Raw genomic sequence first — 23,509 nt, forward strand, 5'->3', positions numbered from 1 at the left:
GCTGAAAGTCAAAAAGGGCTGCAGTGGGATTTGATCTGGTCTTCTCTGGCTGTCAGCTTGCTGCTCTAACCATTAGGCGATTCCTTTCCTCCTCTAAGCTATGTATGTACTCACACACTCTAGGTCAGTGGTCTCAAACTTTGAAGGGCCACATTTTGGATTTGTAGGTACTTGGAGGACGACAGAAAAAAATAGTTAATGTCTTGTTAAAGGAAAGATGTATAAACTATAACGAGTTTTACCTCATGCAAAGTTGTCATTTCTTTAATAAGCCATTAACTATTTTTTTTTCCTGCGGCCCTCACAGTTAAAGTTTAACATCTTTCCTTTTCCTTTGAATTAACAAACGCTTATAAGAGTTATAACAGCTGCATTGCCCCCAACCATTGCTCCAACTATTGCTCCAATGATTACCTTACACTCTAGAACATTGCCTGCCTCACTGCTATACAGCAGGTATAAACTTTAGGCAGCTTGTCTAGTCGGCACTTTTATGTTTTGACTTAGACCAAATCAAAACAGGTATAAGTGCCGATAAAGGGGCCTAAGGCTACTGGGCCGATTCCAGTTGGCCCAGGCGCCTCAGGCCCCATCTGTGGGCGGGGTTTGAGGCACATGGGCCAATCAGGCTCTAAGGCCAGCCATTCCTGAGATGGCTGGCCTGCTGGATGGATGGGCTTGGCACCCGTCCGTCTGGACATCGTGTAAAGGTACAGGGAGGGGGATTGGGGGGGTCGAGGGGTCATCGGGGGGGGGGTCTTGTGGGTCGGTGGGGGGGCTGATCGGTGGTTCGGGGGGGCGTTTGTGTGAGGGGGTGCATCGAGGGCAGGAGGGCCTGGGATCCCTCCTGCCCATATCTTAGTGGGGATGGGGAGTGGGGAGTTCACCTGGGCAGGAGGGCTTGGGCTCCCTCCTGCCCGACCGCAATCGGCAGGGGGGGGAGGGAGTGCCACTGGGCAGGAGGGCTTGGGCTCCCTCCTGCCCGACCGTAATTGGCGGGGGGGGGGGGGGAGGGAGTGCCACCAGGCAGGAGGGCTTGGGCTCCCTCCTGCCTGATTGTAATCAGTGGTGAGAGGAGTTCGGGATCACCGGGGCAAGATGGATTGGGCTCCCTCTTGCCCCGATCATAGTCGGGGGTCACGGGTCTCCAGGGCAGGAGGCCTTGGGCTCCCTCCTGCCCAGATCGTTGTACGGGGGAATGAATTCTGTAACCGGTGTTGTTTTTTGACAGACACCGGTTACAGAATCCTGCTTTTAGGTGAAGGACTGGCTCCTCCTTCGCCTAAAAGCCCTTGTTTTGGGCGTTTGGGACTTAGGCATTTTTTAGGTTGATTATATGGTGTAAGTTTATACGTAGTGGTGGTCTGGGCATTTAAACAGCTGAACGTTTTGGACGTTTTTTTTTTTGATGATGGACATTTTCCCTACTTCTACTTTCAACATTTAAGGCCTTAGGCCAAAAGGGGACTTAGATGTTTTTTTTTTATTATGACCCTCCACATGTCCTGTCTGTCTGTCCAAATTAGATTGTAAGCTCTTGTGAACAGTGACCATCTAAGTGGTGAATCTGAGATTTTTTCCTCCATATAGGAAAATTTCTGGGTATCAATTTGGTATGTTGACTATTGAGCCACGTTTTGAGTTAATTTGCACTCAAAAACAAGCACTTCTATTGCATTAGCAATTCTATTCTATCTACTTTAGTTTCAGCATTGTTACAATTATCCACACATAGCTGAAAGAATTTTAAATAAATAACTCTTATTTTTTTGTTTTAGCAATTTTATAAAGTGCCACAAAAAAACATTTTTTCCATTTAGAGTGCCGGAGCTAAAAATGTTTGAGAGAAACTGAAAGAAGCCAAGAGAGAGATACGTTTAGCGAAGGCACAGGCGGAAGAACAAATGGCTAAAAATGTAAAAAAGGGAGATAAAAATTTTTTCAGATATATTAGTGAAAGGAGGAAGATAAAAAATGGAATTGCTAGGCTAAAAGATGCTGGGAACAAATATGTGGAGAGTGATGAGGAGAAAGCAAATGTGCTAAACAAATACTTCTGTTCTGTGTTCACAGAAGAAAATCCTGGAGAAAGACCGAGATTGTCCGGCAAAGTTACACGAGAAAATGGAGTAGATTCTGCGCCGTTCACGGAGGAGGGTATTTATGAGCAACTTGAAAAACTGAAGGTGGACAAAGCGATGGGACCAGACGGGATCCATCCCAGGATACTAAGGGAACTCAGAGAGGTTCTGGCGAGTCCTATTAAAGACTTGTTCAACAAATCTCTGGAGACGGGAGTGATTCCTGGGGATTGGAGGAGAGCGGATGTGGTCCCTATTCATAAAAGTGGTCACAGGGATGAAGCAGGAAACTACAGGCCGGTGAGCCTCACTTCAGTTGTTGGAAAAATAATGGAAGTGTTGCTGAAAGAAAGGATAGTGTATTTCCTTGAATCTAATGGGTTACAGGATCCGAGGCAACATGGCTTTACAAAAGGTAAATCGTGCCAAACGAACCTGATTGAATTTTTTGATTGGGTGACCAGAGAGCTGGATCAAGGACATATGCTAGATGTAATTTACTTGGATTTCAGCAAAGCCTTTGATACAGTTCCTCATAGGAGGCTGTTGAACAAACTTGAAGGGCTGAAGTTAGGACCCAAAGTGGTGAACTGGGTCAGAAACTGGCTATCGGACAGACGCCAGAGGGTGGTGGTTAATGGAAGTCGCTCGAAGGAAGGAAAGGTGACTAGTGGAGTCCCTCAGGGTTCGGTGCTGGGGCCAATCCTGTTCAATATGTATGTAAGTGACATTGCTGAAGGGCTAGAAGGAAAAGTGTGCCTTTTTGCAGATGATACCAAGATTTGTAACAGAGTAGACACCGAAGAGGGAGTGGAAAATATGAAAAAGGATCTGCAAAAGTTAGAGGAATGGTCTAATGCCTGGCAACTAAAATTCAATGCAAAGAAATGCAGAGTAATGCATTTGGGGATTAATAATAGGAAGGAACCGTATATGCTGGGAGGAGAGAAGCTGATATGCACGGACGGAGAGAGGGACCTTGGGGTGATAGTGTCCGAAGATCTAAAGGCGAAAAAACAGTGTGATAAGGCAGTGGCTGCTGCCAGAAGGATTCTGGGCTGTATAAAGAGAGGCGTAGTCAGTAGAAGGAAGAAGGTGTTGATGCCCCTGTACAGGTCATTGGTGAGGCCCCACTTGGAGTATTGTGTTCAGTTTTGGAGACCGTATCTGGCGAAAGACATAAGAAGACTTGAGGCGGTCCAGAGGAGGGCGACGAAAATGATAGGAGGCTTGCGCCAGAAGACGTATGAGGAGAGACTGGAAGACCTGAATATGTATACCCTAGAGGAAAGGAGAGACAGGGGAGATATGATTCAGACGTTCAAATACTTAAAGGGTATTAACGTAGAACAAAATCTTTTCCAGAGAAAGGAAAATGGTAAAACCAGAGGACATAATTTGAGGTTGAGGGGTGGTAGATTCAGGGGCAATGTTAGGAAATTCTACTTTACGGAGAGGGTGGTGAATGCCTGGAATGCGCTCCCGAGAGAGGTGGTGGAGAGTAAAACTGTGACTGAGTTCAAAGAAGCGTGGGATGAACACAGAAGATTTAGAATCAGAAAATAATATTAAATATTGAACTAGGCCAGTTACTGGGCAGACTTGCACGGTCTGTGTCTGTATATGGCCGTTTGGTGGAGGATGGGCTGGGGAGGGCTTCAATGGCTGGGAGGGTGTAGATGGGCTGGAGTAAGTCTTAACAGAGATTTTGGCAGTTGGAACTCAAGCACAGTACCGGGTAAAGCTTTGGATTCTCGCCCAGAAATAGCTAAGAAGAAAAAAAAAAAAAAAAAAAAATTTAAATTGAATCAGGTTGGGCAGACTGGATGGACCATTCGGGTCTTTATCTGCCGTCATCTACTATGTTACTATGTTACTGTACTAGATGAATGCAGTGCTGTACATATTATATGCAGGTACTTTCTCTGTCTCTAGTGGGCTCACAATCTGTTTTTCTACCTGGGACAATGGAGTATTAGGTGACTTGCCCAGGGTCACAAGAAGCTGCAGTGGGAATTGGATCCAATTCTCTAGGACCAAGGTCCACTGCACAAACCATTAAGCTACTCATCCACCTATTTATTTATTAATTTTATGAATTAATTAATTAATTAATGTATTTATTTTAAAAACATATCCCACTTATACTTAAGCAGATTACAAAAAAACAAACATAATCATAAGATAAAAACACCAGAAACAGTATAAAAAACAATAAAAAATAACAATATACAGATAACATATCCATTAATCACATTCAAATGTGCCAGTATTATATTCAAAGTCTTATGTGGGATTTTCTTCCCATTGATCCTCTAGGGGAATCCATAAATTCAAACTAGCTTTCCCTTCTATTAAGGGAATCAAGGCATTGGGTAGGATCTATCATTCTTTGACATTCTCCCTCGCAAAAATCTGGAATGATCTTCTGTCTGAAATTAGACTTCTTCCTTCTCTGATACTCTTTCGGGGAACATTAAAGACTTATTTATATCAAAAAATTTTTAGCTGACAAATAAGGAATTGCAATTGAGAACTTCTTTACCCAATTATTCGCTTTCCTTATCCTTTTAATAACTTTTTGTGAACTGGATCGAGCCCTTAAATGGGATGACTCGGTATACAAGACCAAGGATTGGATTGGATCATTCCTTCAGTCACTGATTCTTAACCACCTAAAAAGATCTTTTTAATCATTTTTTTAAATTCTGAAAGTTATTATTCATTTTCAATTGTCCGATCAGATTATTCCAAAGCATACCTCACATGCTGTAACTTATCAACAGATAAACGCACTTTGTTCTCCAATCTTAAGGATCAATGGGGCTGATGTGGTTAACCAGGCCTGTTAAGTTCTGAATATCAGCACTTAACTATTTAAGTGGGCAAGTGCTGACAGTGTAGTGCAGTGGTTAATGCTACAGCCTCAGCACCCTGAGGTTGTGGGTTCAAACTCACGCTGCTTCTTGTGACCCTGGACAAGTCACTTAATCCCCCCAATGCCCTAGGTACATTAGATAGATTGTGAGCCCAGGACAGACAGAGGGAAAGATGCTTGAGTACCTGAATAAATTCATGTAAACCATTCTGAGCTCCCCTGGGAGAATGGTATAGAAAATTGAATAAATAAATAATAGCTAGTTTTGAGTTCAGGACGCAGAGAGAGGGGAGACATGATCGAGACGTTCAAGTATCTCACGGGCCGCATTGAGGTGGAAGAGGATATCTTCTTTTTCAAGAGTCCCACGGCAACAAGGGGGCATCCGTGGAAAATCAGGGGCGTGAAACGGCACGGTGACACCAGAAAATTATTTTCACTGAAAGGGTGGTTGATCGCTGGAATAGTCTTCCACTTCAGGTGATTGAGGCCAGCAGCGTGCCTGATTTTAAGGCAAAATGGGATCGTCACATGGGATCTATTCACAGAGAAAGGTAGGGGAGGGTCATTAGGGTGGGCAGACTAGATGGGCCATGGCCCTTATCTGTCGTCTATTTCTATGTTTCTATGTTTCTAAGTGCCGCTGAAAATGACCAGTTAACCCTGAACAGACGATTTAACCAGCCAGGAATCATTTCTGGACGGTTATAACATGCTGAATTTCAACCTTAAAAAAGGATAATTTATGCATGTACCTGATAAATGCTACTTTAAATATTTACACTAGAGCTATGGTAAAGGTATGGGGGAAGGGGCGTATATGCGGCAGGGGGATTCGGGAAGGAGCGAGGGGAGGGGATGGAAAACAGGGCAGGGGAGGGGCAGTACCGCCCCAGGTGCCACTTACCCTTTGCTACACCACTGCTACCAAGTTAGACACCAACCATCCAATTAAGTGCAATTAATGCCAATCAGTGCTGATTAAGTTTTTTTAAAATAATTAAGTTAGTTGCCGAGAATGGCTAGGCTCACCTGATTTAGGTGCCTAACTTTAGGTATCATTTAAAGAATCTGGGCTTTAGTGCCCTGCTATCACTTTCCCAGGTAAGTGTATACTTAAGCATCTAAGTGGTAGTATTATTAACGTGACCATATGTCCCATTTTGAACGGGACCATCCCGTTTTCAGGTAGCCTATCCCATTGTCCCCAAGCACAGCTTCGGGACGCTGAAATGTCCTTTTTCAGAAAGAGAGCAACCCACTGTAACAATTTCAAAAAAAGGCACTGTGCTTGGGGACAACGGGATGCGACTTTACAAGCGGCGGTCCCATAAGCCTCTCCCCCCCCCGACGTAAATTCTGAAGTTGGAGAGGAAGTTCTGGGCCAGCCAATTGCTGTAAGACTGGCCCGGAACTTCGTCTTCGATGTCAGAATTGACGTCGGGGAGGGGGGGTAAGGCTTGTGGGCCCGCTGCATGTAAAGTCGCTGGCCTGTTGCTGCATCAGGGTCAGGGAAGCAGTAAAAAATCGGCGGCGGTGGCTTAGAGCAGGGGTGCCCACACTTTATGGGCTTGCGAGCTACTTTTATTTATTTATTTTTATTTATTTATTTATTTATTTAGATTTATATCCCGTTCTCCCAGTAGCTCAGAACGGTCTACAAGTAAACATACACAGTAGAAGTAATTAGGCAAATAAGATGTACAATAGGTTTAGGTGCTTGGACATACAAAATTGTGCAAGTCAAAATGATCTACCAACAATAAAATTTTAAAAAAACACAAAGCACACTGAAAGGCAGAGAAAATGTTAATTATTCATATTCCGGGTTTTTTCAAAGAGGTCACGGCAGATGACTCTATGCAATGTCACCTCAGTAACAAAATACAAAAATAGACAAATACACCACCTCCCTTTTTACTAAACCACAATAGTAGGTTTTAGCACAGGGAGTTATGCTGAATGCCTCGTGCTGCTCTCAATGCTCATAGGCTCCCTGCGCTAAAAAACGCTATTGCGGTTTAGTAAAAGGGAGCCATAGTGCAAAATATAGACAGCAGATATAAATTCTCAAAACCGACACATTTTGATCACTAAATTGAAAATAAAATCATTTTTCCTACCTTTGCTGTTTGGTGATTTCATGAGTCTCTGGTTGCACTTTCTTCTTCTGACTGTGCATCCAATCTTTCTTCCTTTCTTTCAGCCTCCTGTATGTTTCCTCTCCTCCAGACCTCATTCTCTCCCCCAACTTTTTCTTTCTGTCTCCCTGTTCCCCCTTCTTTCTGTCTCCCTGTCTGCCCCCTTTCTTTCTTTCTCCATGCCCTCCCCCAAGCCACTCGGTTTGCTGCCACCGCCATCGGGGAACAGACCCCAAGCCACCGCCGTCCCAAGCTTTCCCTGCAGAAGCGTCGCGCTGACCAGCATTCCGCTCCCTGACGTCAATTCTGACGTAGGAGAGGAAGTTCCGGGCCAACAAGGCATTTCCCCTCATTCCATCCAGCCTGAGCCCCATCTCTCCTTGATCCAGCATTTCCCTTCTGTGTCTGTCAGAATTACCATTCCACCTATTTTCCAGCATCACCCTTCTTTGTGTCCATATTACCTATATCCCTATCTCACCACTTTTTCAGAATCTTCATTTGTCTCTGTCCTTGTCTTTACCCCATGTTCACCATTTGCCCTTTCAATGTCTTTATCTCCCCCCCCACACACACTTTTTCAGCATTACTTCTATGTCTCTATTTCACCTCCTCTTCATGTCCCCTCTGTATCTCTATCCTTATTCAGTAGGTCCTGCTTACTCTTTCTCTTCTTTGTGTCACTATCTCCATTTTCAGCTTTCCCCCCTTTTCCTTTGTTAATGCACCCTGTAGCCAGAATCTTTCCACCCTCCCTCCACTCCGGCCCAGCCCAATATGAAATATTTCCTTTTGTTTCCCTTCCCTCTCTCTTTCTCTCTCTCTTCTGCTCCCTCACCCATGAGTCCTGCATCTGACCCTCTCCCTTCTACCTGCATCTGGCAACACCCCCCTGCTCCGCGGCTCTCTTAAGCAACTCGTCAGCAGCGGTGATCAAGACAAGCTGCCGACATCGAGGCCTTCCCTCTACGAGTCCCGCCTTTGTGGAAAAAGGAAGTTGAAACAAGCGGGACTCACAGAGGGTAGGCCCCGACGTCAGAAGCTTGTGTCGATCGCTGCTGCTGAGTTGCCGAAGAGAGCCGCGGAGCAGGGGGTGTGGCCGGAAACAGGTAGAAGGGAGAGGGCTGCTGGAAGAGGTAGAAGTTCTGGAGTATGTCACCGACCCGGGCCAGGATGATTTCTTTTTCAGGCTGTTGCTGCTGCCGCCGCCATGCCACCACGCCCCCCCCCCCCCCCCCCCGAAATGACAACAACAGCCTAATGCCCGGTTTCGGCTTCTTTGACGTCGGGGAGAGGAAGGCTGATAGGCCCGGTAGATCGAGATGGCAACACGAGTCTATCACAGAGCCCGGGATGGGCTCTGCAATCGACTCACGTTGCCTTCCTGAGCTACCGGTCGATCGCGATCGACGCGTTGGGCACCCCTGGCTTAGAGAAATCAGTGGCGGTGGGGGGGGGGGGCAGGGAGAGACAAAGAAAGACAGAAAGGGTGCGGGCAGGGCAAGAGAAAGAAAAAAAAAAGACAGATATCTACAATGTTATTACCTAAAAATTAGTAGATGTCCCATTTTGAGGAAAAAAATTAAATGGTCACATTAAGTATTCTGTAAATGTATGCAGATAAGGGGCATGTAAATGCAAGTGCCTAGTTATAAAATTGTCATTTGCCTGCGTCTGTTTCTACTGTATGTACCTCAAGAAGGACATGGCGGTACTTGAGAGAGTCCAGAGAAGAGCAACTAAGCTAATAAAGGGTATGGAAGACCTCTCATATACTGACAGACTGAAGAAGCTGGGGCTTTTCTCCCTGGAAAAGCGAAGACTTAGAGGAGACATGATAGAAACCTTCAAGATCATGAAGGGCATTCGAAAGAGTAGACAGGGACAGATTTTTCCAATTATGGGGGACCACAAGTACAAGGGGGCACTCAGAGAAATTGAAAGGGGAAAAGTTTAGAACAAACGTCAGGAAGTTCTTTTTCACTCAGAGGGTGGTGGATACATGTAACGCGCTACCGGAGGATGTGATAAGCAGAAGCACACTACAGGGCTTCAAAGAGGGTCTGGACACGTACCTGGAGGACAAAGGGATTGAGGGGTACAGATAGGAGTAGAGGTAGGTAATAGGGATAGGATTAGAGGATTAGAGGCAGTTACAAAATTAGTCAGGGACACTGTTCAGGCAATTAGGCTGATGGGTCGCCGCGGGAGTGGACCGCTGGGCAGGATGGACCTCTGGTCTGCCTCAGCGGAGGCAACTTCTTATGTTCTTATGTTCTTACAGGCATTCTCAGTGGTATAGCATGTTTGAAGCAGAGGCAGAATCGCTATATACATGCATGTTTAATAAAATACATCTGCAAATGAATAGATTGCATTCAAAAATTACACCTTCTTTGTAGCACCTTCTTCCTACCTTTGAGTGGTAGGATTTCAATGTTATTCATGCTGGATCTGAGTGCTAAATTTTTTAAAAACCACCTAGCAAACTAGGCTGCTGCAATGGAGTGTATCAGAGAACTCAAAAACATTCCCCACCGGATCAGTGTAACAAAGCTGGAGTAGGGAATCCTAGCCAGCAGGGCGGTGCCCCAAACCAGGAAGTAAAGGAGCTCCAGGATGGACTTGTGACTGCTAAGGACTGCTGATGAAAAGTTTTGATGCTTTCTTGCCTGCAAGGTAGGACGTGGTTCCTCACATGATTAGAGGAGACAGCTGTGGAGAAGTTGAATGCTTTTTAGCCTGCAGTACAGAACAGCTCTTTTTTTGTTTTATCTTGGACTACATGAATAAAGATTTTTGCCGCCTTTAAAACTGTAGTCTGGCTGTTGAAAGTCTTGGGGCACTGTCGTCTGCTCATGCTATCACAGTTGCCTTTATAAAACAGACTTCAAAGAGTCACTTTGTGGTGTTTTGATCCAAAAGTGCCAATTAAGAAGCCTAACTCCCAAGATTAAGAATTTACATCTTTCTGAAATTACCTTACAACACCCTACCCCAATATAAAGTGAATACTTGTCCTCAACGTCTCATGCCTCAATATATATTGATAATTTCAACTACACAAACCCATTTAAGAAAGAATGTAATGATATCAAGAAAAGAGATTCTTCCTTGATGGCGAGAGAATAGCAGACGGCCAAAATTAGTTGGGGTAACACCTAGTTAAGAAGATACAGCAGTATCTGAATGAGCCAGAAATAATGATAATAACTGTGTAAAGGGAGAGCCTTCTGTTTTCACAATTTACGCCAAATGACCTAATAGGAACAGTTGTCACATTGCATAACCCAATAAAAGGGTTTGCTTGTGAAACATCCCTGGGCTTACTCCCATCGTGTCGATCTCAGTGAAACGTATACAGTGCAAGGTGTGTAAAAAGCAAAAGTAATACGATAATTTTGGACGCTGCTATGCAGCTCACTTCAAGCGCTCAGTGTTCAAAGTTCAAGCTTTAAAAATTATATTAGTCATTTATAGAAGTCATGAAAAATCAACTGGTAAGCAATCAAAAATTAAACGCAGTACTTATCTAGTGTAGAGCAGGCCTACACAACTCCGGTCCTCGAGGGCCAAATCCAGTCGGGTTTTCAGGATTTCCCCAGTGAATTTGCATGAGCTCTATTTGCCTGCACTGCTTCCATTGTATGCATATTGATCTCATGCTTATTCAATGAGGAAATCCTGAAAACCTGGCCTGGCGAGGGCCGAAGTTGTGCAGGCCTGGTGTAGAGACTAGAACTATACCAAATATTCCGCATGATATACATTCGATATATATTCAATATATATTGAGGCATAAGATGCTGAGGACATGTATCCAATTTATCAGATAAAGTATTTACTCAAATATAAACCTAGATTTTGGGGCCAAAAAATGGGGCATCTCAGTCACTGGCATAGCGAGGGTGGGAGGTGCCCCCCTTGCCCTCTTCTCTGCCCTCCTTGCTTCTTCCTCACCCCCCCTGCTGCACATGTACTCCTTCCCTTCCCTGTACCTGTTTAGCTTCCCTGGCGCGAGTAGCATCTCCGACTTGCTGCCCACACTGGTGTCAGCTGACGTTACTTCCTAGTTGCGGGACCCATAAGTAATGTCAGAGGGGAGTGCTGAGGCCAGTACTAGCAGAAGGCTAGAGCTGCTGCTCATGCTGGTGAAGAGCTAGAGGTACGGTGCGGGGGTGGGGGAGTGAAAGCACGTGTGCAATGGAGAGGAGTGGGAAGGACAGGGAAGGGCAGAGAGGAGGAGTGGTGATGGTGCACCCACCAAGATGGCACTGCTTACCCTGGATCTGAGGTTCGGACGCCTTTATCCTTCTCCTTATTTTTGGGTTAGGGGAGACTTTTTTTGTGTTTACCCTGGATCGGTAACATGGAATGTTGCTACACCTTGGGTTTTGGCCAGGTATTAGTGACCTGGATTTGACCACCATGAGGACGGGCTACTGGGCTCAACAGACCATTGGTTTGACCCAGTATGGCTATTCTTATGTTCTTACATGAGCCAAGTATAGGACAATTAAGCCATTGTAACATCACTGATGAGGTTGGCTCTGAGGTTCTGTGGAATGAGGCATTATGACATCACAATCTCAGCTCTGGAATGTTATTCTCATTGGGGTTCCGGAATCATGCTATTCTTTGAGATGCTGGAATATTGCTACTCCTTGGGTTTTGACCAGGTACTAGGGACCTGGATTGACCACCGTGAGGACGGGCTACTGGGCTTGATGGACCATTGGTTTGACCCAGTAAGGCTATTCTTATGTTCTTAATACCAATATCCATAATATACAGTCTACAGGTTAAATTTGCCATAGTTACAGTGCAAGAATTATGTGTAGTGTGTAGACAGTTTAGTGATGATTTTAAGTGGAATATAGTATATTATATTAGAATGTGAGTGTTTTTATAACATGTGCAATATAGTGTCTGATGAAATATTATAAATGTTTTATATGGAAATTGCTTTGGTTTAGAAATTTTAGAAATAAATAAATACAAGTTTTTATCCTAATATGACACATACTGGGATCTAGGACCATTATACACTTCTTTGTAATCCATTGGTCATGGGCAGGGGATGGGGGGAATTCTGTAAATGGGGCAGAAAAAAACATTGCTGAAAATAATCAACTTGGACCACAAAAAGCAGTCTGGTTTGAGTACTGTCTATATCAGTGTCTCTCAAACTTTCTCAAGCCGGGGTATACTAAAGGTAGTGGCCACATCTTGAGGCACCCAGAAGTGCATGGACGTTGCCGTGAGAACATCACGCATATGATTGACATCATCATGTCAACATCTGCATATGTGCAGAGGCCCTCCAGATGGGCACTGATGCCAATAGGGGTGCCAGCAGGGAAGAGGGCAGGAAAGAAGGAGAGGCCCTGGCACCAGCTGATTGCCTACAGCAGTGTTTCTCAACTACTTCAAGCTAAGTACCCCCTAAGTTTAACAAATATCAGCTGAGTACCCCAACCACGGACCTCCATAGACCCACCCAAGCTCTACCTGAGATCCCTTCCCCTTTACTAATTGTAATGCAATTTTTCCATTCATTTTTCATATATACACAGCAGATATAAATTCTCAAAACTGACACATTTCAAATCACTATTTTGAAAATAAAATCATGTTACCTACCGGCGATCCTCTGCGGTTGCTGTAATTAGCTTTAAAGGTGAGACCGGGAGGCCAGGGGGGAAGCCGGTGGACGCTAGAGAGAAGGGGGAAACATGCAGGCCTTTGGCAAATCGGGCAGCGCTGGTGCTGTACCGTGTAGTGAAGACAGCTGGCAGTCGCCTCTCTTTCTCTTCAGTGTTTTGCGGTACACTTGGAATCTCAGGCGGCACACAGTTTGAGATACACTGCGCGACCTTAGAATTACAGGGTTCTAAGCGACAATTTTCAGTATTTTTAACTCCGATGACTTCCGGGTTCTATCTGACATGTAGATGTTACAACACTCACGAGGATTTATTGCAACTTAACCGTTCCTTCATTTCATAAGAAATTACATGGTTCTATGTACAGAAATTAGTCTATGCATGGGATTACAAGGTTCAAACTGCGAGCCAACTTTCGGTACAGTTAGAATCATGTAATTCTAAGGTTACGACTGGTCTATAAAATAAAGCATAGAGCTGATTCCCATGCTATAACTTGGGTGCCAGTATTTATACCATCTGAAACCTGGTGTAAATATCGGCATCCAACTCCTGACATTTGTGCGTGAATATGAGGCTATTCCATAACCCCCTGCACAATCTTTCAGAACACCCCTGCTTTTCCTTGGCCACACCCCCTTTTAGGCTGCACACTAGGATAGTTAGACATGTGGCCTTACAGTATAGAACACAGGCTGATGTACACAGCGATCCAAATTATTGCCAATCAACTGCAATAATTTGATTGCTACCATCAATTCATTTCTAGTTAATGACTTGTTAACTAATTAAGATATGCACACATTTTGGATCCAGGCCGAACCTTCAGTGCTGAAATCTCAGTGGAAATCTCATCTGTAACAAAATCCCTAGCAAGGATTGAATAGTAAACTAGAACAAGAAAAGAATGAGGATTGCTTGCGATATCCTAGCTCTTGCTCTAGTCTAGTATTCAAGCTTCAGCAAAGCAGCAGAATACAATCCCAGAGATGGGTAATGTTCAAATCAGCCCTGAGCTGGTTCCTGCTAGGCCAATCAGGAGACAGAAATTAAGATGACCAGAAATACAAGACACAGTTACGCATGGCCTGAGCTGCCTTCCAACAAGAAGGTCACAGATTCAAGTCTAGCTGGTGCCTAATTGCTTTCAACAGTGGGGAAAAATGCTGAAATTAAATTACACTGTTGTCTATTCCTGTTTCGGATTAGAAAAAGAATTACATTTCCCATGATATTTGAAATGAGTGCACATCTCTTGAAGATACAAAGCAAACGAGGAGAGGGGTGAGAGAGTATTAGGGGAAGTGCCATTTATCTAATAAACACCTATATTATTTTTCCTGCAAGTGACGGTCTTATGGGTGCTTATCAATTAAAACCTAAAATCAGGAGCCCTAATTATAATTTATTTGTCCCTCAGTTTAATATAAAACTTATGGCTAAATGTCATTTGAAGTACCAATTTGTAACACGGCTAGTAAAGTGGAAACTGTATATTCATATCTACAGTTAGGGACTGATTCTGAAAAGGGCGCCTAGCTTAATTGGTAAAACATACTTAATAGCCTAAATAATTGGCATAAAAATGCAATTGGGTGATAGGTGCCTATCACAATGCACTTAGCGGTGCCTAACATCTAAGTGGGCATTTCTATGGGCAAAGCAGGCGTCACTAAACGCGATTCTCCCAAAATTTAGGTGCCTGAAATGTAGGCCTTTAAAACCCTTCCTATATTTCAGGTGCCTAAGAGCCTGTTTTACAAAGCCACGCTAGCGGCTGCCATGCGGCAACAACCCCGAAGCCATTTAAGTCTCTATGGGCTTCGGGGTAGTTACCATGCTGCAGCCGCTAGCGCGGCTTTATAAAACAGGCCCTAAGCGTTTATAGCCGTGATTCTGTAAATGAGTGCATCGAAGTTAGGTGTGATTGACACGCGACCAACACCATTATTTTAGGCACTATCTGATTTAGGCGCTATTTATAGAATCATCTCCTTACTGAAATGGCTTGAGGCTGATGCTCCGGATTACTCCATTTGGCGTTGTCGGATGATTACCCTTCTGATGTGGGAACGGCGAGATGTGACAGACTTCTCCTCTTGCCAAGGCCGCACCTTTAGGAGCCATTTTGGACTACCATGACTCCTTTGGCTCGCAGCTGATTACTTAACTGTTGACCACTGTTTATGTTTTAGTTTCTTATAGCTGGTGTGTAAGCTTTCCTTTGCTCTCTGTATTTAGCTGCTATTGTACTTCGAAGGAGGACCATGGGAAAGGGAAGGGGGGGTGTGGGGTTGTTCGCAGGGGAGTTGGGGTGTGGGGATTGGATTTTGTGCATCAAAATGTGGAGCATGTCTACAGTTCACTTAGTATCTTTGTTTGCTACTTTTGCTATGCTCAATAAAATATATTTGAATATAGAAAAATCTCCTTATAGATTCACAATAGATATTTATATTTAGCCAGTTGTGGAACATAGATTCAGAGTTTTAATCATGCATCTGAAATGATATGTTTGAAGTGGAGGTCTCCTTTTTTGTCATGTCTGTAGATTTTAACAGTGAAGTTGCTAGTAAAAAGATTCCACTTTGCATTTGAATGGTTGACTGAAAATTCCAGTTTTCACTTTAAAAGCCATAAAGCTATAGATATAAAGGACTAATAACCAATAAAAGACAAAATCTTTTGCTTTTGTGACAGAGAAAGGTCAACTATGCAGGAACTGGCCTTGAGAACATGCCAGTGATGTGAGCTGCTACCTTCAATAGCAGAGGAAGAAATGTCTTTGTACTTTGCCTTGAAGTGGTATTAAGAGGACAGACACTTGCCCCTGGATGGCACGGAATATATTAACACATATCTTCATTTATCACTGACATTTTTAAGCCACAAGAGAGGCACAGACAGAACTTCTGTATTCCTTGTCTAGCTAACTTTGGTTCTGAATTGAATAGTTTGCAAGGATTATACCACCATATACCTAACTAGAGTGTTCCCAGTTAGCCCACCTTTATTGCCAAAATCAGAGCCCCTTTTATCAAGCTGCACTAGAGGTTTTTAGTGTGAGCTGGCTTGGTAAATGCTCATAGAATTCCTACGAGCATCAGAGCACTTGCCTCGCTGGCCCACGCTATCTAGCGCTGCCACAATATCTAAATGAAATGTTGGGGTATTTTCAACAGTTTGGACATTTGTTGACTCCTCTGCTTCTGTGTCCATCTAGACCAGGGGTTCTGTAGGGCAGTGTTTTTCAACCTTTTTTGGGCAAAGGCACACTTGTTTAATGAAAAAAATCACGAGGCACACCACCATTAGAAAATGTTAAAAAATTTAACTCTGTGCCTATATTGACTATATATAAAGTAATTCTCTTGAATAGGAATCAAATAAACACAAAGAAAGTATTTTATAATTACTTTATTATGAAATATTAAGTAAACAGAATAGTGAAAAATTATAAAATACTTTATTCAGTGCGAAACCTGGGCCTGTTTGGCTGAACACAAAGCTGATATTCTGGCTGGAATCGAAGAAAGACACACACGTAGCTCTTCGTCAACAGCTCTCAGTCTCTCTCTGTATTTGGTTTTTATAGCAATCATGCTTGAAAAGCTAATCTCACACAGATATGTAGTGGAAAATGGGAGCAATGTCAAAATAGCTTTGTTTGCCAGAAGGGGGAACTCCTTGGCGGTATCCAACCAAAAACTGTCCAAAGGTAGATCAGCAAATCTTAGCTTGAAACCACGATTTTGTCTCAGTTCAGTTAGTTCCTCCTGCTCCTGTAAAGTCATGTCCTTTCCACCAACTGATGCTGAGCTATAAGGGTCTCTAACCCAGTCAAGGCATTCAGTGGAGACTGAAGAGAAATAAAATGACAACTTCTCCTCAAGAGTTTTTAAATGTTTAACTATTATCTCACACAGTGCAGCAGTGTGAACACCTTGCCATTGCTTGGTGAGTGTGAACATTTCAAGATTGCCACTTTCCACGTGTTGATGCCAGAGTTGCACCTTTGAACGGAATCCATTTATTTTATCTGTACTTGTAAGCAGGTTTTCACTTCGGCCTTGCATTCGTGTGTTCAGTTCATTCAGATGATAAAATATATCTGCCAGGTATGCCAGCCTTACACACCACTCATCACTTGCAAGCTGCTTTGCGTAATCTGACCTCTCATTTGTCAGAAACACTTTAAGTTCCTCCCGCAGCTCATACACACGAACCAAGACCTTGCCACGCGACAACCACCGGACCTCCGTATGAAACAGCAAGGTTTTATGCTTCGCTCCCATCTCCTCACACAAAGCTGCAAATATGCGACTTTTCACGGGTCGTGACTTTACAAAGTTTACTATGCACACAACATCATCCAACACATGAACTAGGACTGCTGGTAAAGTCTTGGCTACGAGGGCCTCGCGGTGTAAAAAACAATGCGTAACAATCACATCTGGATTTCTTTCCTTCACTCTGCTTACAAAGCCTTTGGTGCGCCCGACCATGGCTGCAGCTCCATCGGTGCAGACACTTGTGCAGTTTTCCCACTTAAGTCCTCCTTTTTCAAGGTATTCTGATGTGACCCAAAAAATTTCTTCTCCTGTTGTTTTTTCTGACAATGCCTTGCAAAAAAAGAAGTTTTCTCTAATTGCATCACCATCAACAAAACGCACATTGGCCAAGAGTTGAGCATGTCCACTGATATCAGTAGACTCGTCAAGTTGCAATGCAAATTTCTCACTGATACGGATCTTTTCCAAAACCACACTTTCGATGTCTGCAGACATGTCATTAATACGTCTGGAAATTGTGTTGTCTGAGAGAGGGACTTTGGCTATTTCCTTAGCTGCTTCAGGTCTGAGCATCTCCTCTACAATAGCTTTGCAGGCAGGAAGTATTAATATCTCTTCCACAGTGTGCGACTTTTTTGACTTGGCTATAAGTTCAGCAACTTGATAGCTAGCTTTAAGAACTCTTTCATTTACCTTTGTGGTTTTTCTCTTGAAAGTTGCCTGTTTCTCCGTGTTGTCACGCAGGCGAACAAAATAGTCCGCATTCTTGTTTTGAAGCGAAGGGTGTTTCGTTTGGAGATGGCGTTTAAGTTTGCTTGGGACCATAGCACTGTTAGCTAGCTTTTCACCACACACCACACACATAAGAACATAAGAACATAAGTGTTGCCTCTGCCGGGTCAGACCAGGGGTCCATCGTGCCCGGCAGTCCGCTCCCGCGGCGGCCCCCCAGGTCCATGACCTGAAAGTGTTCCCTACCTAACCTAAAATATCCATACCCTATTCGCTCAATGTACGGTAAACCTCTATCTGTACCCTGTTATCCCCTTTGCTTCCAGGAAGTCATCCAGTCCCTTTTTGAACCCCAGAATTGTACTCTGTCTTATTACCTCTCCGGGAAGCGCGTTCCAGGTGTCCACCACCCTCTGAGTGAAGAAGAACCGCCTTGCATTCGTTATGAATCTGTCTCCTCTCAGTTTTTCTGAATGACCTCTTGTTTTAGTTGTCCCTGCTAGTCTAAAGAATCTGTCCCTCTCCACCTTCTCTATGCCTTTCATGATTTTATAAGTTTCTATCATGTCCCCTCTCAGTCTCCGCTTCTCCAGGGTAAAGAGCCCCAGCCTGTCTAACCGTTCGGCATATGAAAGGTTCTCCATACCCTTTATCATCCTCGTTGCCCTCCTCTGGACCCTTTCGAGTATTGCCATGTCCTTCTTGAGGTATGGCGACCAGTATTGGACGCAGTATTCCAGATGTGGGCGCACCATTGCTCGATACAGTGGCAGGATAACTTCTTTTGTTCTGGTAGTGATACCTTTTTTGATAATGCCCAACATTCTGTTCGCTTTTTTTGAGGCCGCTGCACATTGTGCCGCCGGCTTCATTGTGATATCTACCAATACCCCCAGATCTTTTTCTTGGCTGCCTTCCCCGAGTACCCTCTCTCCCATCGTATAGCTGTACATGGAGTTCCCCTTCCCTATGTGCAAGACCTTACATTTCTCCACATTGAAGCTCATCTGCCATTTTTTTGCCCACTCAGTTTGTTCAGGTCGTTTTGCAATTCTTTGCATTCTTCAACAGTTCTGGCCCTGCTGGAGAGTTTTGTGTCATCCGCGAACTTGATAACTTCGCACTTTGTCCCCGTTTCTAGATCATTAATAAATATATTGAACAGCAATGGTCCCAGCACTGACCCTTGCGGAACACCACTTGTGACCCCTATCCAGTCAGAGTAGTGCCCCTTTACTCCTACCCTCTGTTTCCTGCCCGCCAGCCAATTTTTGATCCATCTGTACACGTCCCCTTCCACCCCGTGACTCCACAGTTTCTTCAGTAAGCGTTCATGGGGCACCTTGTCAAAGGCTTTTTGGAAATCTAGATATATAATGTCTACTGGGTCACCTTGGTCCAATTGCTTACTTATCCCCTCAAAGAAATGCAGTAGATTTGTCTGGCATGATCGGCCTTTACAGAAACCATGCTGGCTCGATCTCATCAGATTATTTTTTTCTATATGCTCATTAATACCTTCCCTGATAATTGATTCGACCATCTTCCCCGGAACGGAGGTTAAGCTCACCGGTCTGTAGTTTCCCGGGTCGCCTCTCGATCCTTTTTTGAAGATCGGTGTAACATTCGCTATCTTCCAGTCCTCCGGGATTACCCCTGTTCTCAAGGACAGGTTGCAAATATGCTGCAGTAACTGTGCTGTTTCATCTCTGAGCTCTTTCAGTATTCTTGGGTGGATCCCGTCTGGGCCCGGAGCTTTGTCCGTTCTTAATCTATCTACCTGCCTAAGAACGTCTTCGAGGCTTACCTCCATGCATGATAATTTCCCCTCTTGATCTCCACTGAAGATTTTTTCCGGTTCTGGCACACTGGATGTGTCCTCTATTGTAAAGACCGACGAGAAGAACTTGTTTAGCCTACCAGCCACCTCTTTTTCCTCTTTCACCACTCCCTTCTGGTCACCCTCATCCAGGGGCCCCACCTCCTCCCTCGCTGGCTGTTTCCCTTTCACATATCGGAAAAATGGTTTGAAATTTCTTGCTTCCTTGGCTAGTCTCTCCTCATACTCATACACAGTGGAGTTGGTTTGTTTGCATCTACAGTGAAAGTAAATCCAACTGAAATATAACTTTCGCTATATTGCCTTGCGCCAGAGAATTTGCTTGCGCTAACCATCTTTGCTTTCTTTTGACCCCCACTCATACTTGGGCTCTCATCTGGCTCCAAATTTTGTTCAGAGTCTAGTTCTTTCCTTTTCAAAAACTTGTCCATCACTGCAGTATCTCACTGTCACTCAGGACTTACTGCGCTTGTCTCCTCCAGATAGCCGCTGTCCTTCACACTCAGCACTCTTCTGATCGATCCCTGATGAGCCGGCGGATGACAGCTCCAGATGACAGCTCTGTAAAACTAAACAAGCCAGACCAGCACAGATCAATCCTACACCGTCAATCCTAACAGAAAACCATGTCTTTCAAACACACAGAACACAGAAAACACCTTCGCCTAGTATAGAATATGTCATCACAAACTAACCCCTCACCCTTTTACAAAACTGTAGTGTGGATTTTAGCCACAGTGGTAACAGCCCTGACACTCATAGAATTCTGAGCATCAGAGCTGCTACCACCACGGATGGCGCTAAAAAATGCTCCACAGTTTTGTAAAAGGGGGGATAAAATAGAAATACACAGTTTCAACGCTGTAGCTCAGAGGTGCCCAAACTTTTTGAGCTTGTGAGCTACTTTAAAATGACCAAGTCAAAATGATCTACCAATAATAAAATTAAAAAACACAAAGCACACTATACGCTGAGAAAATGTTAATTATCATTCCTATTCTGGGTTTTTTCAAAGAGGTCAAGGCAGATGACTCTATGCATTGTCACCTCAGTAACAACCATACAAAAATAGACAAATATACCCTCCATCCTTTTTATTAAACCACAATAGCAGTTTTTAGCGCAGGGAGCTGCGCTGAATGCCCAGCGCTGCTCTTGATGCTCATAGGCTCCCTGCGCTAAAAACCACTATTGCGGTTTAGTAAAAGGTGACCATATTGTAAAATATAGACAGCAGATATAAATTCAGAACTGTGCATAGTAAGTGAAGGGAAGTTTTCATCTCTGGGAATTTACCCAGTTAACTATTAAGTTATTTGGGCAAATTCCTTTGAAAACATTTTTCCTACCTTGTCTGGTGATTTCTGGTTGCACTTTCTTCTTCTGACTGTGCATCCAATCTTTCTTCCCTTCTATCAGCCTGTATGCTTTCTCTCCTCCACACCTCATTCCCTCCCCCAACTTTTTCTTCCTCTCTCCCTGACCTTTCTTTCTTTTTTTCTGTTTCTCTTCTTTCCTTCTGTTTCCCTGCCTGCCCCCTTTCTTTCTTTCTCCCTGCCGTTCCCCAAGCCACTGCCACTGCCGCTGCCATCGGGGAACAGGACCCACCAATGGATAACAGGCCCCAAAGCCGACGCCGACACATGCTCTCCCTGACGTCAATTCTGCAATCGGAGAGGAAGTTCCGCCCAGCCAGGCAGCGATTGGCTGGCCCGAACTTCCTCTCCGACTGCAGAATTGACGTCGGGGAGAAGAAGACTTATCGGCTCGATAGATTAGATCGCCAAGACAAAGTGAGTCCTGGGTGATCGACTCACTTTGCCTTGGCGAGCTACTGGCGCCCCTGCCTTAGAACACTGACTAGGACCCTGGGGGAGCCCGGGCCCCCTGTCAGCTCCGGGCCCCTGAATGCAGGACTGGTAGTACTGCCCTGATGGCGGCCCTGCGGCACACCAGGCAACATCTCGCGGCACACTAGTGTGCCGCGGAACAGCGGTTGAAAAACACTGCTGTAGGGGATACTTATCTAAAGAAAACTACATATCCTGGGCAAATCCCCCCCCCCTTATGTTAGGTGCTTTGGGGGTCATATAATTACTCTTATTACACACACACCAATATTGTCTTAGACAGAAATCTATATAGAACCTACAAAACTAAGGGCCTCTTTTATAAAGCCATTTAGCGTGGGCCGCTGAGGTAACGGCCCCGAAGCCCATAGAGATTTAAAGGGCTTCGGGGCTGTTGCCACGTGGCAGCCACTAGTGCGGCTTTGTAAAAGAGGAGGTAAATATAGTGGAGAAAAAGACCTCAGATGTGCTTCATGGGTCAGAAAAAACTACACTATATAGAATTAATGTTCATCCAATGTATTTATACTTTCGTTTAAATATTCATTTTCAAAACTATGCATTCACCCATTGTAAAGTTCCAAGGTTCACTGTAGTAAATGACCAAAGTCAAATACTTAGCTGGAGGGATATATTAACACTCAAAATACATCTGGCCATAAAGGCCTGTTATTTTTAAGATCAGATGTATTTTGAGTGTTAATATATCCCTCCAGCTAAGTATTTTGCTTGTTTGTTCATACCAAGAGGTTGAGGGAAAGGTTCTTAAAGTAAAGGATTGCTCAGAGACCTCCCTTCTTTTGCCTCAAAGGGACAAGAGGTTGCCTAAGAACATAAGAACATAAGCAATGCCTCCACTGGGTCAGACCTGAGGTCCATCGCGCCCATTAGTCCGCTCACGCGGCGGCTCAACAGGTCCAGGACCTGTGCAGTAATCCTCTATCTATACCCCTCTATCCCCTTTTCCAGCAGGAAATTGTCCAATCCTTTCTTGAACCCCAGTACTGTACTCTGCCCTATTACGCCCTCTCGAAGCGCATTCCAGGTGTCCACCACACGTTGGGTAAAGAAGAACTTCCTGGCATTCGTTTTGAATCTGTCCCCTTTCAACTTTTCCGAATGCCCTCTTGTTCTTTTATTTTTCGAAAGTTTGAAGAATCTATCCCTCTCTACTCTCTCTATGCCCTTCATGATCTTGTAAGTCTCTATCATATCCCCTCTAAGTCTCCTCTTCTCTAGGGAAAGGAAACCCAGTTTCTCCAATCTCTCAGTGTATCAAAGGCTTTCCATCCCCTTAATCAGTCGTGTTGCTTTCATCTGAACTCTCTCGAGTAACGCCATATCCTTCTTAAGGTACGGTGACCAATATTGGATGCAGTACTCAAGATGAGGACGCACCATTGCCCAGTACAGCGGCAGGATAATTTCTTTCGTTCTGGTTGTAATACCCTTCTTGATTATACCTAGCATTCTATTCGCTCTCTTAGCGGCCGCTGCGCACTGTGCCGTTGGCTTCATTGTCATGTCCACCATTACCCCCAAGTCCCTTTCTTGGGTACTCTCATTCAATAACATTCCTCCCATCGTATAATTGTACCTCGGGTTTCTGCTTCCCACATGCAATACTTTACACTTCTCAACATTGAACGTCATCTGCCATCTCTCTGCCCATTCCCCTAGTTTGTCCAAGTCCCTTTGCAATTCTTCGCAGTCCTTCTTTGTCCGAACTCCACTAAATAGTTTGGTGTCTTCCGCAAATTTTATTATCTCACACTTCGTTCCTGTTTCTAGATCATTTATGAATATATTAAAAAGCAGCGGCCCGAGCACCAAGCCCTGTGGAACACCGCTTGTGACCTTCCTCAAGTCTGAGTAGTGGCCCTTCACCCCTACCCTCTGTTTCCTACCCTCTAACCAGTTTCTGATCCATCTATGCACGTCTCCGTCCACCCCCTGCAGCTATCAGTGTATGCCTTTAAAAATCTCTAGTATGAAGCACTGAGAGTTAAACTGAGGAAAGGAAACCAAG

General features: G+C 44.3%; 1 protein-coding gene across 1 annotated transcript; it reads right to left on the minus strand.

The window, feature by feature from the left end:
* Nucleotides 1–15,335: 15,335 nt before the first annotated feature.
* Nucleotides 15,336–17,883, minus strand: LOC117366802 (zinc finger BED domain-containing protein 5-like). Its single transcript, XM_033958707.1, has 2 exons — nucleotides 16,469–17,883; nucleotides 15,336–15,408 (listed from the first exon to the last, which is right to left on the minus strand). The coding sequence occupies exons 1-2, from the start codon at nucleotides 17,881–17,883 to the stop codon at nucleotides 15,336–15,338; spliced, it is 1,488 nt and encodes a 495-aa protein (XP_033814598.1).
* Nucleotides 17,884–23,509: the final 5,626 nt, after the last annotated feature.

This window comes from Geotrypetes seraphini, chromosome 1, assembly GCF_902459505.1.
Source record: "Geotrypetes seraphini chromosome 1, aGeoSer1.1, whole genome shotgun sequence".
Classification (NCBI taxonomy): Eukaryota; Metazoa; Chordata; class Amphibia; order Gymnophiona; family Dermophiidae; genus Geotrypetes; species Geotrypetes seraphini.

Coding starts and splice junctions, on each gene's coding strand:
- LOC117366802 (XM_033958707.1), bottom strand. CDS start 17,883: ATGGTCCCAAGCAAACTTAAACGCCATCTCCAAACGAAACACCCTTCG. Junction 15,409..16,468: donor CTACCTTTGGACAGTTTTTG/GTTGGATACCGC, acceptor TTATATCTATAG/CTTTATGGCTTTTAAAGTGA.